This window comes from Panicum virgatum, chromosome 1N (assembly GCF_016808335.1).
Source record: "Panicum virgatum strain AP13 chromosome 1N, P.virgatum_v5, whole genome shotgun sequence".
In the NCBI taxonomy this organism is placed as follows: Eukaryota; Viridiplantae; Streptophyta; class Magnoliopsida; order Poales; family Poaceae; genus Panicum; species Panicum virgatum.
This window is the reverse complement of record NC_053145.1, coordinates 8921140-8942651: the sequence shown is the minus strand read 5'-3', so window position 1 is coordinate 8942651 and position 21512 is coordinate 8921140. Positions and strand designations below refer to the sequence as shown.

General features: G+C 44.4%; 1 protein-coding gene and 1 long non-coding RNA gene across 2 annotated transcripts; both read left to right on the top strand.

The window, feature by feature from the left end:
* Positions 1 to 4906: 4906 nt before the first annotated feature.
* On the top strand, positions 4907 to 8295 carry LOC120655043. Its single transcript, XR_005667284.1, has 3 exons — positions 4907 to 5148; positions 6375 to 6949; positions 7022 to 8295. It is a non-coding gene; the product is annotated as an uncharacterized LOC120655043 (long non-coding RNA).
* Positions 8296 to 17306: 9011 nt separating this feature from the next.
* Positions 17307 to 19926, top strand: LOC120655042. Its single transcript, XM_039932767.1, has 6 exons — positions 17307 to 17751; positions 17878 to 18035; positions 18657 to 18818; positions 18956 to 19117; positions 19212 to 19436; positions 19538 to 19926. The coding sequence occupies exons 1-6, from the start codon at positions 17355 to 17357 to the stop codon at positions 19601 to 19603; spliced, it is 1170 nt and encodes a 389-aa protein (XP_039788701.1). The 5' UTR covers positions 17307 to 17354; the 3' UTR covers positions 19604 to 19926.
* The last annotated feature ends 1586 nt before the right edge of the window (positions 19927 to 21512 follow it).

The window sequence follows — 21512 nt, the reverse complement described above, 5'->3', positions numbered from 1 at the left end:
TAATTCTGGTCCCCTGGAAAGGCATGTGGGGGGAGGGATTCCTTGTTACTTGCAGTTACAGCCCTAGCACCTCCTAGTGCATAAAATAGAGGAGGGAGCCATGTGACCCAATGCTCCAACAAGCCTCTAATTATTGTTTAGCTGGCTGTAGCTTCAAGATCTTTGGGGCCTGGGTTCCCATGTTTAAAAGGTTCTTGAGGGCAATGCCCATTGTCTTCTTGTTCGTGGTGGCTATCCGATCCTCCACCGACATGCGTAGTAAGGCTCAATGCGATCATCGTCGTCGACGGTGGTGGTAAGGAGAAGCGAAGCACGCTCTTTTCGCAACGGTGGCCTGGAAAGGTGTGGGGAAAGAGCAGATTAGGATGGTGTAGAATTTAGGTGCATGAACTTTTGTTCAGGACAACAATCTGAAAGGGTACAGTTTGTACTCTATTATGCATTGCCTGTTCCCTTGCTTTAGGGAACAGCACTTCTAATGGCAAAAAAAAAAAGCATGATCTTGCAGTGAAAAAGATAATGAGGTGGTGAGGACAAATCAAAGAAAGCATCTTGGATGCATTATTGTTCACAGTTCACGTAGGAGATAGGGTGGTGCTTTCAGATGCAAACTAACCCTTGATGGCAGGGAAGGGATGGCTGGTAGGAAGCAGGAGCTCACTCTGGTGCCTCACAGGCAGGCACTAGCATTTTGTCCTACTCACCAGTCACCACAAGGGGCCATTAGTATAATGCTCTCTGATTCTGTTGCTCCTTGAGGCCCCTACACCATCACAACCCCTCTGCAATTCTATATTTGGAGGGCACATCTCATGCCTATACTCATGCCTATCCCAAAGTTCAACTGTGGCAGATCAGAATATGGATGCATGGCATGGATGATGCTAATATTCCATGATTCCATTTCAGCAGCTCACTAGTATCCCAGTAATATATGTTTGAAAAGATATATATGCACAATGCTGTGCTATGACATGACATATACAAACAGAGGCATGAAGGATGCACAAGTAGAATATTCATCAGACAACTCTGATGAATATAGAAAGCAATGCCTCACAGTGAGTCACCTTGCATCAACTGACTAGGATCCTCCACTTGAGCAGAATTCAGCAAACAGAATGACACCTATCAGTTCTGACGTTTATAATAATAATGTCTGCCCTCAGCTTATGCATTTACGTACTATTAAAGATATAGGAAATCACATATAAAAAAAATATTTGGACATGAAGGCTGTCAGTAATTCCAGGGGTACACAAGTCATAGCTTCCTTCTGCCTTCTGAGATGGCAGTGCCATGCTCATGACATCAAGGAAGCAAGCAAGGTTTGACTCCTGAGATATTTTTAAGCAACACAACCGGCAAGGCAACATGTGCAATTAAGGAGTTAGTTGTCCTGAGCACATTTTCTTTTTCATTTCTAACTTCCAATGCAATCATCTTCAGTGGCAAGTTCTGATGCATATGCAGAATTGGAGGACACACACAGCCCAGGTGGCAATTGGGATGGTTCACCAGCAAGCAACAGCACTGACATGCTGCAGGGTTTGGTATGCTTAGTCAGCACACCACAGACCCTGAACTGGCAAACGCATGATCACCACGGACAAAGGATTCTGAATCACTCAAAACCAGCCCATGGCTTTGGAAACCGGGATTCCGTAGGTCAACTCTAAGAATGATTAGCCACGATAACTGTGCTATTGCTATTAAAGGATCGCTTAACCGACAAAAATTGGAGGTTGACCCCCTATGTTCAAGCTTGATTCGCTGCTCGAACCCAATGAGCTGGAAATGCGTCAATCAGAGACAATTATTATTCATAGCTAGTAACTTAGGACAGAAAGTTTATTTAAGTTTACTTCATTTGATTCAAAAAAAATTGCTTCATTTGATTTGAAGAAATAAGAATTGAGACAGGTTGTGTAAAAATACTTCTTTTTTGAATCAGTACTAGGTTAACAAATGGAATCCATGCTTGTGTCAAAAAGTTGTAGAATCTAATGTGTTCTATTCTGTAGTTCGGCCCTTCTTCAGATTTTTATATTGTTGATTGCAGTTTCTTTTATGTACCATCGTAATTCCTTATATATATATTCGGCTTTCACAAAATAAATTAAGACTAGAAGAATCAAATTATTTAGTGTCTACTTGGCAAGAAATGATCCTCAAAGTATTGTGCTTGCACGAGAAAAACGACAACAGAGACTGGCTCAATAAAATGACTGCAAAATCTCTCTGCAGTCTGCACATTGACTTCTCTGTTTTGATCTTCCCTTCTCTGCTAGAACACACTTATTTCACAATTGCAGACTATGATCCCAAGCTCATCGATGTCAGCTGCAAACACCGCTGGCTGCTGAAGTCAACCATTAAACAAGCTGAAACCATCAAGAACACAAGGCTGCAGACATGTACTGCAGCTGTACTTGCCACAACATCAACATGTCCTGACGGCCTCCCAAACCTGCACATTTCTATTTGGCTTTGTTTGAAGCTCGAATAGGTCCCGTGTTCTTGATCAGGCACTCTTGCGCTGAGCTAGCACCCTTTTAAAACTCCCTCAATAGCTGTCCGTCTCAGATGTTCTTCTTCTTCCTCCCTCGAGAACTCAAAAAACAAGTTGCTGCTACTGCAAATCCACTCGATCACGCCTCGGAAGGCTCACGAATCTGCACGCTTTGCTTGATCGCAACAGTACGCGTGGTGCCAGGCGACGGCAGCTCAGAAGCTTCCGAGTGCAGCCTCCATTGCTTCGCTTCGTGGAAAGCTGTAACTGCGAGATAAACAATTTTAACAGCCGGTTCATCACTGGTCTCGAGGAAATCGAGATCCCAACTCGGGTTCCAGTTTTCTCGGTCCAAGAACAACATCCAGGGCTCCTCCTAGATTGCAGAGAAGCCGGCGCCTCGGGGCCCGCTGCTCGGCGAGCTATAATCCTTGCACTGTCCGAAGAATAAACTTTACCGTAACTACCGGAGCCGAGCAAGAAACCACAGCCGTAGAATTACAGAATTTTATAGCTGGTACGATCGCATCCTCTCCGTCGACAAATGGCCGTTCAGTTGTACCACTAGTATTTCACTGACGGCAATGCGCAAACGATCAGCGTCAAGAACAGTGCAGTACGATGCGCCACCGTGGCTCTTCGTCTACCAGACAGACTCACAGACGTCGGGGCGGCGGCGGCACAGCTGTTCCGATCGAGATCGGCGCGGCGGCAGGCGGCAGCGGCCGTTGCCCACGGAATAAGGAAGGGTCCTCCGCACATGGCGCCAAGCGGGCATGACACGGGCTCGATCGGCGTCCACCCTCCTCATGGTTTTCGCCGCTGCGTGAGAGACATCCGAGGCCCAATTAATAGGCCACATGAGAGGCGCTAACCACTTGATTACGATCGACACCACTGGCTAATGGCGGCACGGCGCCCCAGGTAAACCCGTCCACGTCAGCAACTAAGCTCGAGGCAGGCAGCCCTAATCTCAGACAGAGCTCTCACGGGTCTGAGATCTAGAGTCTAAGAATGCTTGTAACTCTTTTGACTAGTAATTCGCATATGAATGATTAAGGTCGGAACTTTTTCCGTAATCTAAATAGCAAACGGGCTCCCTCTTCTCAGCTAGTGGTGGTGGTGGTACATTAGAGTGCAGTGCGCCCTTGATTTTGCCGATGAATCTGCCTCGGAAAGCGCGGCAAACTAAAATGCCGGCTCCGATCCTCGCCCTCCCCTACGGATTTGAATTTAAAAGAAGAGCCCCCTCTGCTCCTGCCATCCTATGGAATGAGAAGGATCCATGCTGCTAGAGAGCCACTTGCTGTATTTTGGTAGATGTGTAGCATCTGGCTTTGTGTCACACAACATCCACACTCGCTCTTCTTTAGAGGTTGAGATCTTCGTTGTTTACTCGGCCAGACAAGATGGCCGATCGTTCGTTGGCGACCGGACTTGACAACGAGTCGGATCGAGTTTTTTTTTCTGTTACTTCAAATGATGCGTGATGCGTATCTGTGAAGAAATCTTACTATTACTAATTGGAGGTTTTTTTTGGAGCCTTCACGTGATTGAAGCCACCTAGGATTTTAGGTGGACACTCTGAAAAAATAGAGAAATCCTATAAATTCTCACAAAAATCAGAAACATCCAGCTATCAATCCAACAACTCTAATTATAACAACCATTGGATCTGTTATCTTTTCTAATAAATTACACACCTCTGCCATTATGAAAATAGACTAAAGTAACCCCCTAAACATGTATCTAAATTACCCACATATGCCATTATTAAAAAAATCTAAATAACCCCCTAATCTTTGTGTAAATTACCCATCTATGCCATTATAAAAATAATACAAATACACCCCTAAATTTACATATAAAGTATCCAATTATGTCATTATTATTACAAGTTGAATTACTCATAAATCTTAATCTAAACTATATAATTATAATAATATATTAAAGTGCACCAATATAAAATTCTAAATTACTATTTATATCATTATTAATATATTATTTATATTATTATTGATATAAAAATACTACCAACGATATATATCACCATATATTCATGTATGACGGAAGAGATAAGAATACCAGTTCACAAACAAAAGGTTCAACTAAACATATATTGAATACATATGGAGATGCACAAAATGAAATCTATTGTAACTAAATAATGAATATATATATATATATATATATATATATATAATATAGGTCTATAGGGTACCCTGGGTATGAAATATATTTCATACCCGAGCCATCCACCCAACGTGCGACCGGACCACCCCACGCACCCGGTTTTGCCCGCCCGGCCTCGCCCCGGTCTGCGTCGCGCGCCGCTCACCCCCACCCACCCACCTACTCCCACGACGGGTTTAGCACCCCAAAACCGCCCACGCCCGCACCACCTTGCCGTCGCCGCTCCCTCACCCCGACGAATCACTGCGCCGCACCACCCTCCCGCGGCACGCGACGCCGCGCTCATCCTCCCGGCGCGCTCGATGCCGCACCCTCCTCCCGACGGGACTCCCTCCTCCCGGCACCTCACCCTCTCCTTCCTCCCGACGGGGCTTCGTCCTCCTGTGCAGCTCGACGCTGCTCGTGCTCCTCGCGACCTCCTCCAGCGTCGGTGGCAAATCCAGGTACAAACTCTTCTAGCCCTCCCTCCTCCAACTCCTCCTTGCAACGTCCCTTCCCATTCTTCCAAATACCCTGTTCATCTAGATATGCTAATCCTGATCTAGGATTTTGGCGGGAGAGGAGGAGGGCCCTAATGGAAGCAAACTTTATGCATTTGCAGGCTATGGATAGATGATTTAGTAAATTTTCAATTACTCAGAATTCAGAAAGTTAGAGATTGCAGTATTTTTTGAAGAAATAAACCATATCGATAGATTGAATCATTTGGGAAAAAATCAGTCTGAATACTAAGGATGTCACTGAAGTAAATTAAGAAAGCAATTGAACTATCCTCATGATAAGGAGGTACGTGTGGAGACATGCTGATTAGGTACTAATCACTTGATCGCATATGTACTTTGTGCTTTGTCTAATAAGGTGATGCAGAGGGACACTCCTTTAATTTTGTCAATCTTATATTTTAGCAGCACAAGGCTTCAAGTTTTCTATACCAGTTTTAAAGACTAACACCATTCTCCACTTCACAAATTGTCCAAGTTCTAGAGTTCATTGGGATGAAACAAAACATGTTTTCAATGTGCTTTTGCTACTGAACTACTGATAATCTGATGTAATGACACTTTTACTGTATTTCAATTTGTTCGTGTGCCTTATGAATTTTGTTCGGTTTTTACTCCGAACATTCCGGGCTATTTGCTCTGCACCAGAAATTCTATGAATTACTCGTCAATTGTATCCTACTAGAAAGTATTTTGAACGTGACTTAATGCTTCTAATCACCACATATGTATTTCTGCTTTATGGCAACAGAACATAACTACAGATTAATACCTTTATTAAATTTGGACTCTTCATGCCTTATCAACGCACTGATCTTATGGCTTTAATTCTTGTTTGCATTACCGATAGAGAATATATCAGAGTTGATAAATAAAGGTGCTTGCAATCTTTCAACTAAAGCCAAAATCTTTCAAATTAGTAATCGGGGAGTAGGCTAGATTTTTTATTTTATATATAACCTTAAGTGTAGCTACATCTCTATGCAAATGGAAGTTCACTGAATGAAGGAGCTGACTTGATCATATGCAGTTCTTAACATGACACAGCTCGGTTGTTCATATATAGCTCTTCAGTCAGTTTACATCATTCTTGGATTTGATCCAGTTTACCTTGGAGAGGGTAAGCATCAATAGTTTGTTTGTCTTAATGCGTCCTTGTTTGTTGACAGTTCAACTATTTTATGATGATTTGGCAGTGCGGCATCTTCATGTGTGTCCAGCTGAAAGGGGTCAGGTGTTTGAAGGGTAGTAGCTAGACCTCTTTTCAGTAATGTGTACTAATTTTTATTTGAATACCACTGTTCTGTGAATGCTGATGCTGCCCTGTCCTCTGTCTGCCACATAACCTTAGGTTAATATCCGGATGCCATGTCAAAGCTTACAGAGACGGACCTCAAGTTTCTTTTTCCACATCTAACTGCTGACAGATATGTACAGACATTAGTAGAGATGGGAGTTCTTCTATTAGGACATGATAGGAGTATGATTTGCTTCTTTGCAGCATACTATGTGGTGTATTAGTGATATACATGATGGACTTCTTGTTTCACGAATTGTGAGGCCTGCCATCGGCGTCTGAGCTCGCCAGTAGCTGTTGTCAACCTATACTAAGATTTCAAATTAAAAAAATCATGGTGTTGATGCATTAATGATAGATTCTGCATCCAAACTGCATCACTAACCTGTTCAAGCAATCTCTTGACCCATTAATGACTACCGCCAGGGACAGCCTCGTGAGATACAGGTACAGCCTCTCCAGTGGATGCTCTGCGAGTGGCGAGCCTATTTCCCATTCTAATATTCCTCTTGTGTGCAGATCAAAGATTCTTGTAGAGATGGATTGGCTGTGATTATCATTCACTGAAGGCAAATCTCTCAATTATTGGTTGGGATTTATTTTTCAATATCTGCTGTTTTACGCCCTTATGTGGTGGCATGGTTTCACTGCTGGGTCGACTGGATCGACCCTGGTGCCGATGCCAATTACCAATTAACGAGCTGTGGCAACGAGCATACTTTCAACAACGTGCCATGAGGAACCCAATCTTTGCTGGCTTCAACCTGAACAGGCCCTGCAGAGCACCTTCGGTCCAGGTGCTGAACGCCAGGAGCCTTGGACCACATCTTCTTGTGAAACATCAGGTGCTCGTTCGTTTTCATTTCCAACTGTGATCCTGCTAATAATTTTATTTTCACTCGTGCATTAGATGGGTACGGCAGCCTTCTTGATATTTATATTTATATTTTTTAATTACAAGTTCAAGTTATGCAGTAAAGGCTAGATCAGAGTGTCGATTCCATGGTTTTCTTACTGAACTATCTTTGATTAGTTTATCGAAATCCTTTCAGTATCACTTATTAGATTGCACCTATTAGACTTTAGGCAAAATGTAGTAGTAATAGTCTAATATATCTATCAAACTACCTGTGGTTAGTTTTATGAAATCCTGAAAATATATCTTCTTAGATTGCACCTATTAGACTTTTGGCATATTATGGTACCACTTTATTTGTATATGTAGGTGTTGATATTTCAGATTTGAGATTTATGATTGTTATAGTATATGGTTGTCTTAGTACAAATTCTTGCGGTACAAACATTGCAGATTATTTATTTTTGAGCTCTTTAACATTTGGAAATTATTCCTGAACTTTGCAGTGCTCATTTTTCTGGCAAAACCTGAGGCAGAGGTGATTGTGTCACATCATTTGCTTAATTTCATAATAAATCCAGCCCCGATTTATATGCATATTAATGCTACTTATTTCCCAGAGCTATACTGCATGCTAATGTATTTTTAGTTTGCCATTAGCTCATGCTATCAGTGTTCTTTCTTAAATATTGGAAACACTCATTGGTGCAAATATAACTTTTTCCTCTTGAGTCAACATATACTAGTTAGGAATCACAACATAGCAATGCACCCCACTGAGGTGATCTTTGTGCTGCATTTCAGATCAAGCATAAGTTCTCTTTTTGTACAGTTTTTGCTGCATTTCAGATGTCGTATCAGCTATAGTTGAAGGCCATAGGAAGCAGGTTGATTGCTTGACGATGACGCAGATCAGCAAAACGAGGACTAAGCTTGATGTTCGTAGCTAGCCTGGATTGTTTACTTTCTAGGATCACACAGTGCACGAATCGAGTAGGATTTCTCTCTCTTTTTTTATCTGAATACAACAAAGTCCTAGATCTACAACGATGACACAGAGAAAAGAGAGAGAGGAGCGAGATAGAGGACCTTAAGTGCCTGCAGAAGAGCTTGGTCCGGCCATCACGGGTTCGTTGATGGAGATCCGCTCAAAGGCGGTGACGATTGGTGCAGTGAAGTCGATGCCGAAGCGATGGCGTCGTGGTCGATGGCGGCGACGACGGGACAGAGCTGGCGGCGGTGAAAGCGATGAAGGTGGGGCTTCCCGCTGCTCCAGCGCTCCCTCTAAATTGGCTAGGGTTTAGGGATGTGGGTGAGGGTGCTTGCGGCGCGGCGAACCTCGTGCTGTGTGCCCGGCCCCTCACCCCCTTTTAATCTCGCGTTGTACAGCGGGGCCCACCAACCATTAAGGGTTGGACGCCCCCGATCAGGGCGCGGATCAAGGGCCTAAAAGGCCGTTGGGCTTATTTAGTAGGAGATCAACCTAACATTCTCCCCTTGGTCTCACTTTGTACTTTAACTTTATACTTTAACCTGAAACTTTTCCTTTAGTTGTTCCATCACAGATTAATGAATAGAGCATGCTTTATCATCACGGTCCAAGACCGATAGACTCAACAGCTACCACACACATCACTGTTTTGAAACAAATTCTTTATCTTTTGGGCCCTTTTTATTCTCCAGAAATCACAGGCTTTCCCTTAAACCCATGCCGGCTATGTGTTCCATGAACACATTGGGTGGTAAGCCTTTAGTGAGCGGATCCACAAGCATTTTCTTTGTACTTATATGCTCGAGTGCAATAGAGTGATTCTGGATTTTCTCCTTCACAACATAAAACTTTATGTCAATATGTTTGGCAGCACCACTTGACTTATTATTGTGAGCATAAAACACTGCTGGTTCATTATCGCAGTACATTATGAGTGGTCTTTGAATACTGTCTACCACTCTTAAGCCGGGTATAAATTTCTTTAACCATTCTACCTGCCCGAGGCCTCATAACATGCCACAAATTCAGCATACATCATCGATGATGCAGTGACACTTTGTTTGGAGCTTTTCCACGATATAGCTCCCCCTGCGAGTGTGAACACATAACCGGACATGGACTTTCGGTCATCGATGTCCCCCGCAAAATCCGCATCTGAGTACCCTTCTATCTCTAGGGAGTCAGATTTTCTGTATGTTAGCATGAGGCCTTTTGTGCCTTGCACATAACGTAAAGCTTTCATTACCATGATCCAGTGTGCCTGTCCTGGATTATTTTGATATCTGCCAAGTATCCCGGTAACAAATGCTAAGTCAGGGCGTCTACAAACTTGAGCATACTGTAGGCTTCCGACGGCTGAAGCATATGGAACCGCTTTCATTTGATCGATCTCATACTGGTTCCTAGGACATTGAAATTTCCCAAATCTATCGCCCTTGACTATTGGAGCAGGTGAAGGCTTGCACATATGCATACTGTATCTCTTTAGAATCTTTTCTAAGTATGCCTTTTGTGATAGTCCTAATACCCCCTTTGTTCTATCTCGGTGAATTTCAATTCCCAAAACAAATGAAGCTTCACCGAGATCTTTCATATCAAAATTTGAGGACAAGAATTTCTTTGTCTCCAGTAGCAGACCAACATCGCTACTAGCAAGTAGAATGTCATCTACATATAGAATCAAAAAAATAAATTTTCCATTTCTGAACTTTGCATAAATGCAATTGTCCTCCTCATTTTCTTTAAATCCAAATTTTCTTATGGTTTCATCAAACTTTAAATACCACTGCCTAGAGGCTTGCTTTAATCCATAAATGGATTTCTTCAAGTGACATCCCATATGTTCTTTTCCTTTCACAACAAAACCTTTCGGTTGTGTCATGTAAACATTTTCATACAGATCCCCGTTAAAAAATGTCGTCTTTACATCCATCTGATGTAACTCTAAGTCATAATGAGCCACCAATGCCATTATAATCCTGAAGGAATCTTTACATGAAACCGGAGAAAAGGTTTCGTTATAGTCTATCCCTTCTCATCGCGTAAAGCCTTTTGCCACGAGTCGTGCTTTGAACCTTTCTACATTCCCTTTGGAGTCATGTTTTATCTTGTAGACCCATTTACAGCCTACTGTTTTGGCTCCTTTAGGAATTTCCTCTAAGTCCCAAACACTATTGGAACTCATTGATTTCATCTCATCCTTCATAGCTTCCAGCCATTTAGATGAGTGAACACTTCTCATGGCTTCTTCATATGAAATGGGATCACCCTCCATATGAACCTCTTATGTATTATAAACTTCATAGTTGCTAGAAATGGCCGACTTTCTTTCTCTTTGTGACCTTCTAAGTGCCACTGCTTGTGGCACATTTTGTGCCTCAACTTCTGGCACATTTTCCATAAGGGGTTGTAGCTCCTCCTCCTCATGTCCAACCGCAGGTTCAGGCGGTCCCTGAATAACAGGTTCCAAACCTTCGCTCACTATTGGTATGTGTGGAGTTGTGACAGGTGTTGACACCGAAATATCTGGAATAGTTGGCGCAGCAACAACCGAAGAAGGTACTGACGTCACTATTTCAGGAACTTTTGGTGTAGCATCAACAGGTAGTGAGAAAAATGGCTCTTGAATCATAGGAGTAGGCACATATACCTGCTTCTCCTCAAGGTCAATTTCTCTAGGTACCATGCTCCCCCTGATCATTTCACTTTCTAGAAAGACAGCATGTCTCGTTTCTACAAACTTTGTATGTCTGTCTGGGCAGTAGAAACGAAAACCTTTCGACTTTTCAGGATAGCCTATAAAATAGCAGCTTACAGTTTTGGAATCCAGTTTTCCAATATTTGGATTAAACACTTTAGCCTCAGCTGGGCTCCCCCAGACCCGTAGGTGAGTCAGTGAGGGTTCTTTTCCTGTCCATAGCTCATACGGCGTTTTGGGCACCGATTTGCTTGGCACTCTGTTGAGAATATGGATGGCGGTTTTTAACGCCTCTATCCACAGACTCAATGGCAATGTGGAATAACTTATCATACTGCGCACCATATCCATTAGTGTATGGTTACGCCTTTTAGCTACTCCATTTTGCTGAGGCTCCCCAGGTGTAGAGTATTGGGCAACTATACTGTTTTCCTGTAAAAACCTCGCAAAAGGTCCAGGAACTTGTCCATAAGGGGTATATCGACCGTAGTACTCCCCTCCACGGTCTGATCTTACTATTTTAATTTTTTTGTCAAGCTGATTTTCAACCTCAGCTTTGAATATTTTAAATTTATCCAATGCCTCAGATCTTTCTTTAATTGGATAAATGTAACCATAGCGGGAGTAATCATCTGTGAATGTTATGAACGAATCATAGCCATCCACACTTTTCACAGAAAATTGGCCACATATATCAGTGTGGATTATTTATAATGTTCATGCACTTTGTTTGGCACCCTTTTTAATTTGCTTTACAAATTTTCCTTTAATGCATTCAACGCATTGTTCAAGATCAGAAAACTCTAGCTGAGGAAGAATTTCACTCTTCACTAATCTTTCAATTCTTCCCCTCGAAATATGGCCTAAACGACAGTGTCATAATTTCGATGAAGTATCTTGAGTTCTCTTTCTTTTCTTTGATTCTTTCTCTGACAAGGATTCATTCACATTCACATCACATACAGAATGCACTTTATCACGCATAGATAGTAAATAAAGATCATTGTAAAGGAAAGCATCACCAATACAATTATTATCAAACCATAGTTCACATTTGCCATTTGCAAAATGACAACCAAAACCATCTGTGTCTAAGCGTGATACACTGATCAAGTTTCTTTGAAGCGAAGGGACAAATAAAACATCTTTTAATACAAGCATGAAACCATTAACTAGCTCGAGGGAGACATCGCCAACAGCTTCCACATCTGCTTGTACTCCGTTCGCGACTTTAATGTGTCTTTCGCTTCTTTGCGTAGTCCTTTTCGAAAGGAATCCCTGTAAAGAATTTGCAACATGCACAGTTGCACCAGAATCAATCCACCAAGTAGATTTAAAAAACTGTATATATAAGGATTCATTAACAAATGAAATTACATTCTCACCATTCTTTGCCATTATCATCTTTAAGTAGGCGGGACAATCTGCTTTACGATGCCCCTTGTCATAGCAGTGGAAGCACTCATCTTGAGCTGGAGGGCGCTGTTGCTGACGCTGTTGCTGATACTTCTGTGGCATAGGGGCTTTGTCTTTGGCTTTAGAGGAAGAAGCAGCATGGAAAGGCCTTTTCTTGTTATTATGCACAAAATTGACAGACCCACCATTCTGTTTCTTGAGTCTATCTTCCTCTTGCGCACACATGGCAATTGCCTTTTTCATATTCCACTTCTCTGGCTGTGAGTTATAGTTTACAACGAATGTTGCAAACTCTTTTGGCAGAGAGGCGAATACCAGGTGCACCATAAACTCTTCCTTGAGATTCAAGTTCATTGTTTTGAGCTTGGAGTTCAAGGCGCACATCCCCATGATATGATCTCTTATAGTACCGACATTGCCATAGTACCTCTTTGTGACCAACTGCTCTATGATCTGTGTGGCATATGTCTTTGAAGAACCAGTAAACTGGTTCTTTATCTTTTCAATGTACTCTGCAGCTGAATCACACTCTCCAATTGAACCCAGAATGTTAGGATCAATTGTGTTCTTTATCATTGCCACACATTTCTTGTTGGCATTATTCCACTTTATCTTTTGGAGATCATAAGCCATCTTTAAAGGAGCATAGTCCCTTTGCTTTTACTGCCACTCAGCATCAGTATCAGATTCTCCTCTCACTGGAGCCGGTGGCTCAGTGGGCTTTGGAGTGGTGATCATCTCATCCACCTCTCCACAGACGAAAGCAAGATCAACCTTCTTGATCCATTCGCCATAGTTGTCTCCTTTTAGAGTTGGGATGTGATTGATTATTCCTATCAAGTTCATCCCCGCTGAAAATTTCAAAAAATAGTGAGAACATAATAACAACAATTGCATGTAATAATTCCAACGTTTGTCAAAAATAAAACATACAACTGTTTATGCAATTAAATCTATATCACTGTTGGGCAGAAATAGAAATAAATGTACAAGAACTATGAAATTACAGTATTGTAATTAACAACGTTGGTCAGAAAATTAACAATATCATAATCCTCAAAAATAACCTTTTAACCATGCTCTTAAACTTTAATTGTCTCGTTGGTTCGAATTAAAGTATAAAAGCAACTATATAAACTTAGCAGCGGAAACATGTAGGAATTTCTATTTCCAGAAGCAAAACTATAAACTTTTATATCTAAACAATAAACACGTTGGTGCAAAATTGAATAGAGATCAAACTATAATCAAAACCATTCAAAAAACTATTGAAATTGCTTCTGGAAAATAGAAAAAACAATAAAACGAAACACTGATCAGGCGGCCCAGAAGCAAAAAATCGGCCCGCGGCCTGCTCGGCCACCTCCTCTTTGGGCCCGAGGCCCGATAGCCAAAGGCCAGGCCGCCGAATCGGCCCGCCGCGGCATCCCCTCCCCCGCCCGCATGGGCCGCCTTCCGGCCCAAGAGGCGAGGCGCTTTCTCGGCCGCCGATCTTGATCGGACGGTTGTCCGCACGCTTCGCCGGATCAAAACCGACGACGCGGTCGTCCCCAAACCCTAGTTCATTCGCCCCCTCCTTCTCTCTCTCCACTGCGCAGCAGCGACTGGCCATGGTGGACGGGCGGAGCGGGCGGGACGGCGCCGCCGCGGTTTGCTCACCGGCGCGCGCGCTTGCCAGAGGGTGAGCGCGCCGCCGTCGAGCCGGCCGTGGACGGAGCCACGCTCTTGAGCCCCGCACGCGCGACCCCGGCGTCCCGGAGCGGCGAGCCGGCGGCTCCTCTGTGCCGTGAAGTCCGGCGAGCAGGGGCGCAAGCGCATCACGCGCACCGGCGACGGCAGTGGCGCGCGGACCTGGTAGGTCCCGCGCCCTTTGATCTCTAGGGTTAGGGTTAGGGTTTCACTTTTGAGTTCGATTTGCCATCGATTCGCTCTGTTTTTTCCGATTTGCATCGTATTATTTCTTTTTTCTTTGATTGCTTTCGATTCACGGACGAATCCAACTTTCCCGATCTCGATCTACACGTGTGTAGGCGACTGATACCATTGTTTACTTTCTAGGATCACACAGTGCATGAATCGAGTAGGATTTCTCTCTCTTTCTTGATCTGAATACAACAAAGTCCTAGATCTACAACGATGACACAGAGAAAAGAGAGAGAGGAGCGAGATAGAGGCCCTTCAGTGCTTGCAGAAGAGCTTGGTCCGGCCATCACAGGTTCGTTGATGGAGATCCTCTCAAAGGCGGCAACGATTGGTGCAGTGAAGTCGATGCCAGAGCGATGGTGTCGTGGTCGATGGCGGCGACGACGGGACAGAGCTGGCGGCGGTGAAAGCGATGAAGGTGGGGCTTCCCGCTGCTCTAGCGCTCCCTCTAGATCGGCTAGGGTTTAGGGATGTGGGTGAGGGTGCTGGCGGCGTGGCGAGCCTCGTGCTGTGTGCCCGGCCCCTCACCCCCTTTTAATCTCGCGTTGTACAGCGGGGGCCCACCAACCATTAAGGGTTGGACGCCCCCGATCAGGGCGCGGATCAAGGGCCTAAAAGGCCGTTGGGCTTATTTAGTAGGAGATCAACCTAACATGGATTTGTCTATGAGCAACGAAATGGTCTTGGCAGGGCAGGGAGGTCTATCTGTATCTCTCTCTTATTCTAACTAGTACTGATAGTACTGAGGCTAGCGCAAAACTGTTGTATTCAAATTGGAAATATACTTACGAATGAGATGAACCATTTGCGGCTAAGTTATTGTATTTACATTTCCAATTTCTAGTTTCTGAGACCAAGCTAATGTTGGTGTAAAACATTTGTATTCAAACGGGAAAAGCTAGTTATTGTATTTACAGTTAATGCTAGTATGGAAAAAAAACAGTCAATGCTTGCTAGAACATTGATGAGCACGAAGTGTTTTCCGTATGTATACCACCGCTCAAACACATCTCTGCATCAAAGAAAAATGGTCCTCACCGTGCCTATTGCCAGCTTCGTCGGGTAACGCAGTGCAGACTCTCCTCAACCTCTGACCGATACGTCATACGTGACGTGAGCACGTGGGGGTAGAAATCAAAGGTCAGCCAGACGTGCGTGCGGCCTGGAAGAAAACCGGGCCGCGCTGGGGCCGCCCGAGGAAAAACCGGCCGGGAGTGGCGCTGGCGCGCGCGCAAGTGCCTGCATCGCTGGTTTGCTCGGGTATGGAATAGCTATTCCATATATATATATATATATATTAGAGTATGTGTTAGAATATTTAATAAATGAAAAGGGGTGTGAGAAATAATTATAATTATTGATCTTATTTTTATATTAATTCTAATTAGCCCGTGCGGGAGCACGCGTTGATAGACTAGTTAAGAATAATCAGAGGGGAGTGAACCTAGCTAGTTGCAGAATAGACAAACTTGGCAGCTGAAATGCCACTGCTACTAGGTTCAAGAAAGTTCAGGCTCCCGATGGATGGAATGCTTGCCACCCTAGACTAGACTACTTAGGCTGTCCATAATGGCAAGAGCAAGAGCAAATTTGCTCTTGTCTCGTTTCCCACGCCCTCTCTGTCTACAGTGCCAAACAGTGCATCTACAGTGCCAAACAGTAAATTTACTCCTCCATTTCCTCCTATCGCTGTGGACGGTCTTAGTATATGTGTACTACTGCTTAGTATATGTCTGCTACTCTGATCACAGTTAGTTAACCAGTTAATCAATCTCAGAGGGGTCAGTGATGCTGCTGAACATGGATGGACTGGCAGTTAATCTAAGCGCGCGCGCACAGCCACACAGGCACTGAAGGAGCACTGCAGCTGAGCTGAGCTGCCAGACGCTCAGTGTGGTGGCGCGGGCAGGAATCTTTACTGGAGCAGCAAGCATTGGCCCATCGCCCATCCATCGCCAGATCAGACTTGGAAGGGCGCAGCGCGATGTCTGCTGGGGATCTGGCGGGCACTACCGGAAAAGGCAAGGCTGCGGCTGCCGAGACGCCAAGATTGCGCAGGGGCACGACGTAATCGATCGATCGACCCCAAGGGCAGTAAAGGCCACGCCGGCCGGCCGACCGGCTCTCCCTCCTGCAGGCAGCAGCCCTGCTGGCCCTTGAGCAGCCGCGGGATGCATGCCCATCGCAGTGAGGGCGCGAATGATTGAGGGGATCGAGTGAGCGAGCTGACGGGTGCAGTGACGCTGCGTGCCTGCGTCAGTTCGTCGTAGCTGGAGATTTTGGGCCTGGCGCCGGCGAATACACTGCCCGCTCACATCTGGCAACCGTCCGCTGGGCTAACTACAGCCTAAAGGCATTATCTCGATTAGTACCGTACCGTTTGATTACCCTTTTAGAAACAGGCTCAAATAAGCGCGACGCAGCCCACGTCTTAGGGTTGGGAGGAGAGACATGGGCGGGAGCCTGCGCTGTTAAAAGCGCGACAGCCCAAATGTGCCCTAGTAGCGTGGTGGTGGGCTCTCTCAGGCCCATTTCTACCACGAACATTGGGCCCCTCCCACGACCGCTGCAGCCTGCTGTCTGCTTGGTGTGGGGCAGTGTTGTGCTCGGTCTTGTACCCTTGTTCTGTTCTAAGGAAGGCATTTTTTTTGTTTTTCCTCCGAAACTCACCAATTCTTGTATCTGCAATTCTGCCCTGTATTTGTTCAGTGTTTGAGAATCGGTCTTGTACCCCTGTTCTGTTCCAAGGAAGGCGTTGGTACATTGACCAGCAGTTACTCTTTTTGTTTTGATTAAAAAGTGAACTTTTTATACTATTGTGGGCCATAACGGCCCATCTCCTTACTGGGCTGCGACATGGCAAGCCTGGGGCGGCACTGCCTGCCTATTCGGCCATCCAGGGAGTTGTTAACCTCTCCGCTCGCCCCTCTCGCCTTCACCTCTCCTCCATTCGTCCCCTCCCCAAACCATGGAGAAGCCGTCGCGCCGTCGTCGTCCTCTCCTTCCTCCGCTCCCTCTCCGTCTCCATCGCTTGTCTCGCTTCATTCTCTCCCATCCCCGTCCTGTGCGACTGCGACTTGGGGAGAGGCGACGCCAGATCCGGCGCTCTGCGCCCATGGGGAGTTCCATCAGTAAACATAAGCGTGGCCGTTCCCGTGCCACCCCGCGCCGCACTTGTCAAACCCTAATCTCCTCGAGCAGGGTTGAAGCTGCGCCAATGTCGGACAGGTGCGAGATCAGATCCGATGCCGATCCCATCCAAGGTGCCTCGGGCGGTCCAGGGCAAGTTGCCCAAGTCTCCAAACTTGAGGCGACGCACAGAGGTTCATCTTCTCGACCGCCGCTGGGGCTTTTAAAGTTCCCTGGTAATGATTCGTTATTTGAGCATCTTTTCCTTTGGTTTGCTTAATTTCCCTCTACCGTTCACCACATTAACTGTTTTTTTTTGCCCCTTCAAATATCCTCTCGTGGCTTCCCGATGGCGAAATCAGATGAATTCAAATTACTGGAAATGGACAGGCTACTTCCTTGTGACTTGAAAAACACAAGTCCACCTGCCTTGCTGCAGTACGATGCCTACCTTCACTGGTTTTACAACTCTCATAGAGGTCCTGCTCCTGTTGCATCCCTTGCTGATACCGCCTCCGTGGTAACCCACTCAATTCTCTGCTTATCTCTACAAAATCAGTACAAAATTGCTTATCTCCGACGGTCACGAAACTATTCGAAATTTGTAATTCTTTTAAAGAAATTATGCTAAAATTGTAAGTCTTGGATTTGCCCAATACAACTTTACTGCTGACTCTAATACATGATTCATACCAACTATAAGTGCTAGCAAATATGATAACTATTGTTAACGTACTTTTGCGGACACTGGATGCAACCGTGTGATCCATTTTGTGCCAAATAAATAGGAAACAAATAATTATTATTAGACTGTCATGAGAAAAGCCCTATTCTGGTACAGTCAAATCTTCCAATGCGGAATACTCTCTGTACAGACACCTCCAATCCAAATGGGGCTTCTCTATGAAACAATTCGTTGGGTATTTTCACCTTTTTAAAGCATTTGAACCTATGTCCAGCCCTGTTGCTTCTTTCATTGGGCTGAATGCTGTGACGCTAACTGCAGCGCCCGCGAGGCGGTTTTTGTAATTGCTCCGCAGCTTTATATGCACAACAGGATTCACTTAAATTACACCATTTATCATTGAAGTACTTATTGGGAATGATATGCATAAGTAATGATGGTTTCTTTCTTTGAAAGTGTTTGGAGAAGGAGGATAGCATGAGATCCTTGTGGGTTGCTTCACATGCCTGTTCTAATACCAATGCTGGCATAGTGGATGATTACATTGCTAACTATTTATGTACTGCGATTGAAGAAAAAGGTGAAATAGAACATCCATTTGGCATTGATGCTGCTGAGGTACATCTCAATCTCTTGGCTGTTTATTTTAGTTTGACTGATTGATTACCATATTGATTCTGTGTTAATGATTGAAAGAGAGTCTCACTAGTTTCTTGTATCGGTTATTTGCCCCGGAAAAAAATGATGGTTTCAAGTGTATTGCTATGGAAGCTGAGTTGATATCTGAATGGTTGAGGCATGGACGCCGTATCTTTTCCGATGATGAGTTCACCTTGTGCAATAACATCCGCACTGCTGCCGCTAAACTTTTTATTTCACGCCGGAAGTGGTCTTGTCCTATTGCTGCTGCCCTTCTGGTGCGTGCATGCCTGCCTATACCCAACCACATTCTGGTACACTTGTCTGATGTTTGTTTTACATGAGTTTGATCAATTTAATTTGCTCCATCAGGGTATCAGAAAGGAGGCTGAGTGGTTGATTAGGAACTTGAAGCATAATTCTGGTGATTCCATTAGTACCTCCATGAAGATTCGACAATCTGCCTTAAAGTTTGCGTTGGAAAAGTATGGTGAGCTTGAACCATATAAAAATCAGGAGATTAGTGAAAGTGAAAGTGAAAGTGAAATGTCCTCTGATAGTGATGATGATGTCGCTGGAATCGAAGATAACTACATGGTATGGTGTATGTTCTGGAAAAATATGTCTTGATTTTTTTTTTGCAAAATGGAGTCTCATGCTACAGTTGACTCACATGTATGATTATGGTTTCTTGCCAGGGGGATTGCTGTGATGAAGACTACTTGAAACTTTATGGTTTCTTGCCAGGGGGATTGCTGTTTTGAAGACTACTTGAAACTTTTATCGATTAAATGCATGCTGAGACCAAATATATCAGTTGTTCTCCTTTGATGAATTTCTCTAGGACAAACTATCTCTGATCTTTCTTATGCTGCTGTAGTGGTCTAAGTCGTCCATTATGCAATGAATTTCCATTTTCTTTAGGTGTTGCATTGGTCTACAGTCATTATGCAATGAATTTTCATTTTCTTTAAGCACAGTTATGTCTGTTATTATTATTGAACCTAGGTGTTGGAAGTGTTATGGCTGTGCCAACTGGTATAGAAGGCCACTAATATTTACCATATTAGTGGCAGGTTGGCCACCATATTTTTCTATGGTTAATTTGTTCCATGTCATTGCAAATGTGCCTGTTCAGATAAAATGCCATTACCATTCTTCTATTTATTGCCATGTCACTCAAATTCTACAAAACAGGGCACTCCCAATGTGTGTTGTGGTAGTATCTTACGCAATTAATAGAGGTATTTTGGTGGTTTGGAGCATGTTTAAGGGAATGCCCTATGCATTCTATGTGCTATTTGCACCCGGGTGTCTTCAGTGCAAACGAGGCGAAGGAGATCTCCTTCGGATCCGCTACGGGAGTGATCACGATAAATCTTAGCGCTTACCTTTGTAGACACTACTTAACAAATTATGCATTGGGGAGGTGATGTCTACATTGACATATCTCTTTTCTAAAACATCACTTAACACACCTTGTATTGGGACTGCCCGAGGGGCACTCTCAACGAAAACACCATTATAGTGTCTATGTGTATTTATTACCCCTCTATTTATTGCATTTTGCTGATGTGGCAAACGATGACAGGAACTAAAAAATTGCACTGTGGAAGATAATTTCTTGACATGGTGGCCTAGAGCCTGGAAACCACGGTAGTTTCTAGCACTTGGAGTGCCCTAAGAGGTTGTTCGGAAGGTTGGTTTCAGAGCTAAAATCCTTGTAAAATAGTCCTCATTTTTTTACAGGGTGAATTTGAAAAGCTTGTTTGGAAGAGCGGTCAACCTAATTAAAAATACATCCGGTTTGCTTCATTACCTTCGGGAAAAAATAAGACCTACCGTGTTCTGAATTTTGAAACGATGTGTCTGGCTCATCTGAGAGGAGCGCCGGCATCGGCGCGCCCAGGACGCGCTCAAGGACGGAACGCTCCTGGAAGAAGATGAGGAAATCCTCGGGCGTGTGTCGATGAACAGTCACAACAGAAGGCTCGACAGCGAGATGATGGTGGAGGTAGCCGACGACATCCACAGGGACAAACCCGGCCGAGAACCTCCAACCACAGCGACCAATGCAAGAGAAAGACGCGCCTCCTCATCGTGAGTTCCTCGAACCTTGGAATGTAGCTAGGCGGAGCCAGAAGATTCAAGCGCTGGGGTCATCTTCATTGTTTTATGGGGTCATTAGAAGACATAAACAGTAACGCCGCCAAGCATGGTTTATTTACCCTTGAGGTCACATGCCTTTGCTCCCTAAGAACACCGTTAGATGTGCACCTAGATTTGTGTATTACAGGAGTGAAGAATAGTATTTGCTAAATTCTTGACTGCATGAATCTTAGAGCACATTAGATGCTCAGGCTGTCCACAATGGCAAGAGCAAGAGCAAATTTGCTCTTGCCTCGTTTCCCACGCCCTCTCTGTCTACAGTGCCAAATAGTACATCTACAGTGCCAAACAGTAGATTTACTCCTCCATTTCCTCCTATCGCTGTGGACGGTCTCAAGCCAAAATTTGCTTTGCCCACCGCGCCGCCCGCCGGTCTCCACCGCACAAAGGAAGAAGAGCAGGCACGGAGGAGAGTAGAGGAGGAAGAGAGCCCATGGGCCTTAGATCCAACCCTAGCACGATGATTCCAGGGTCAGAAAAAGTCTGTTGGTGGCCCCTGAACTA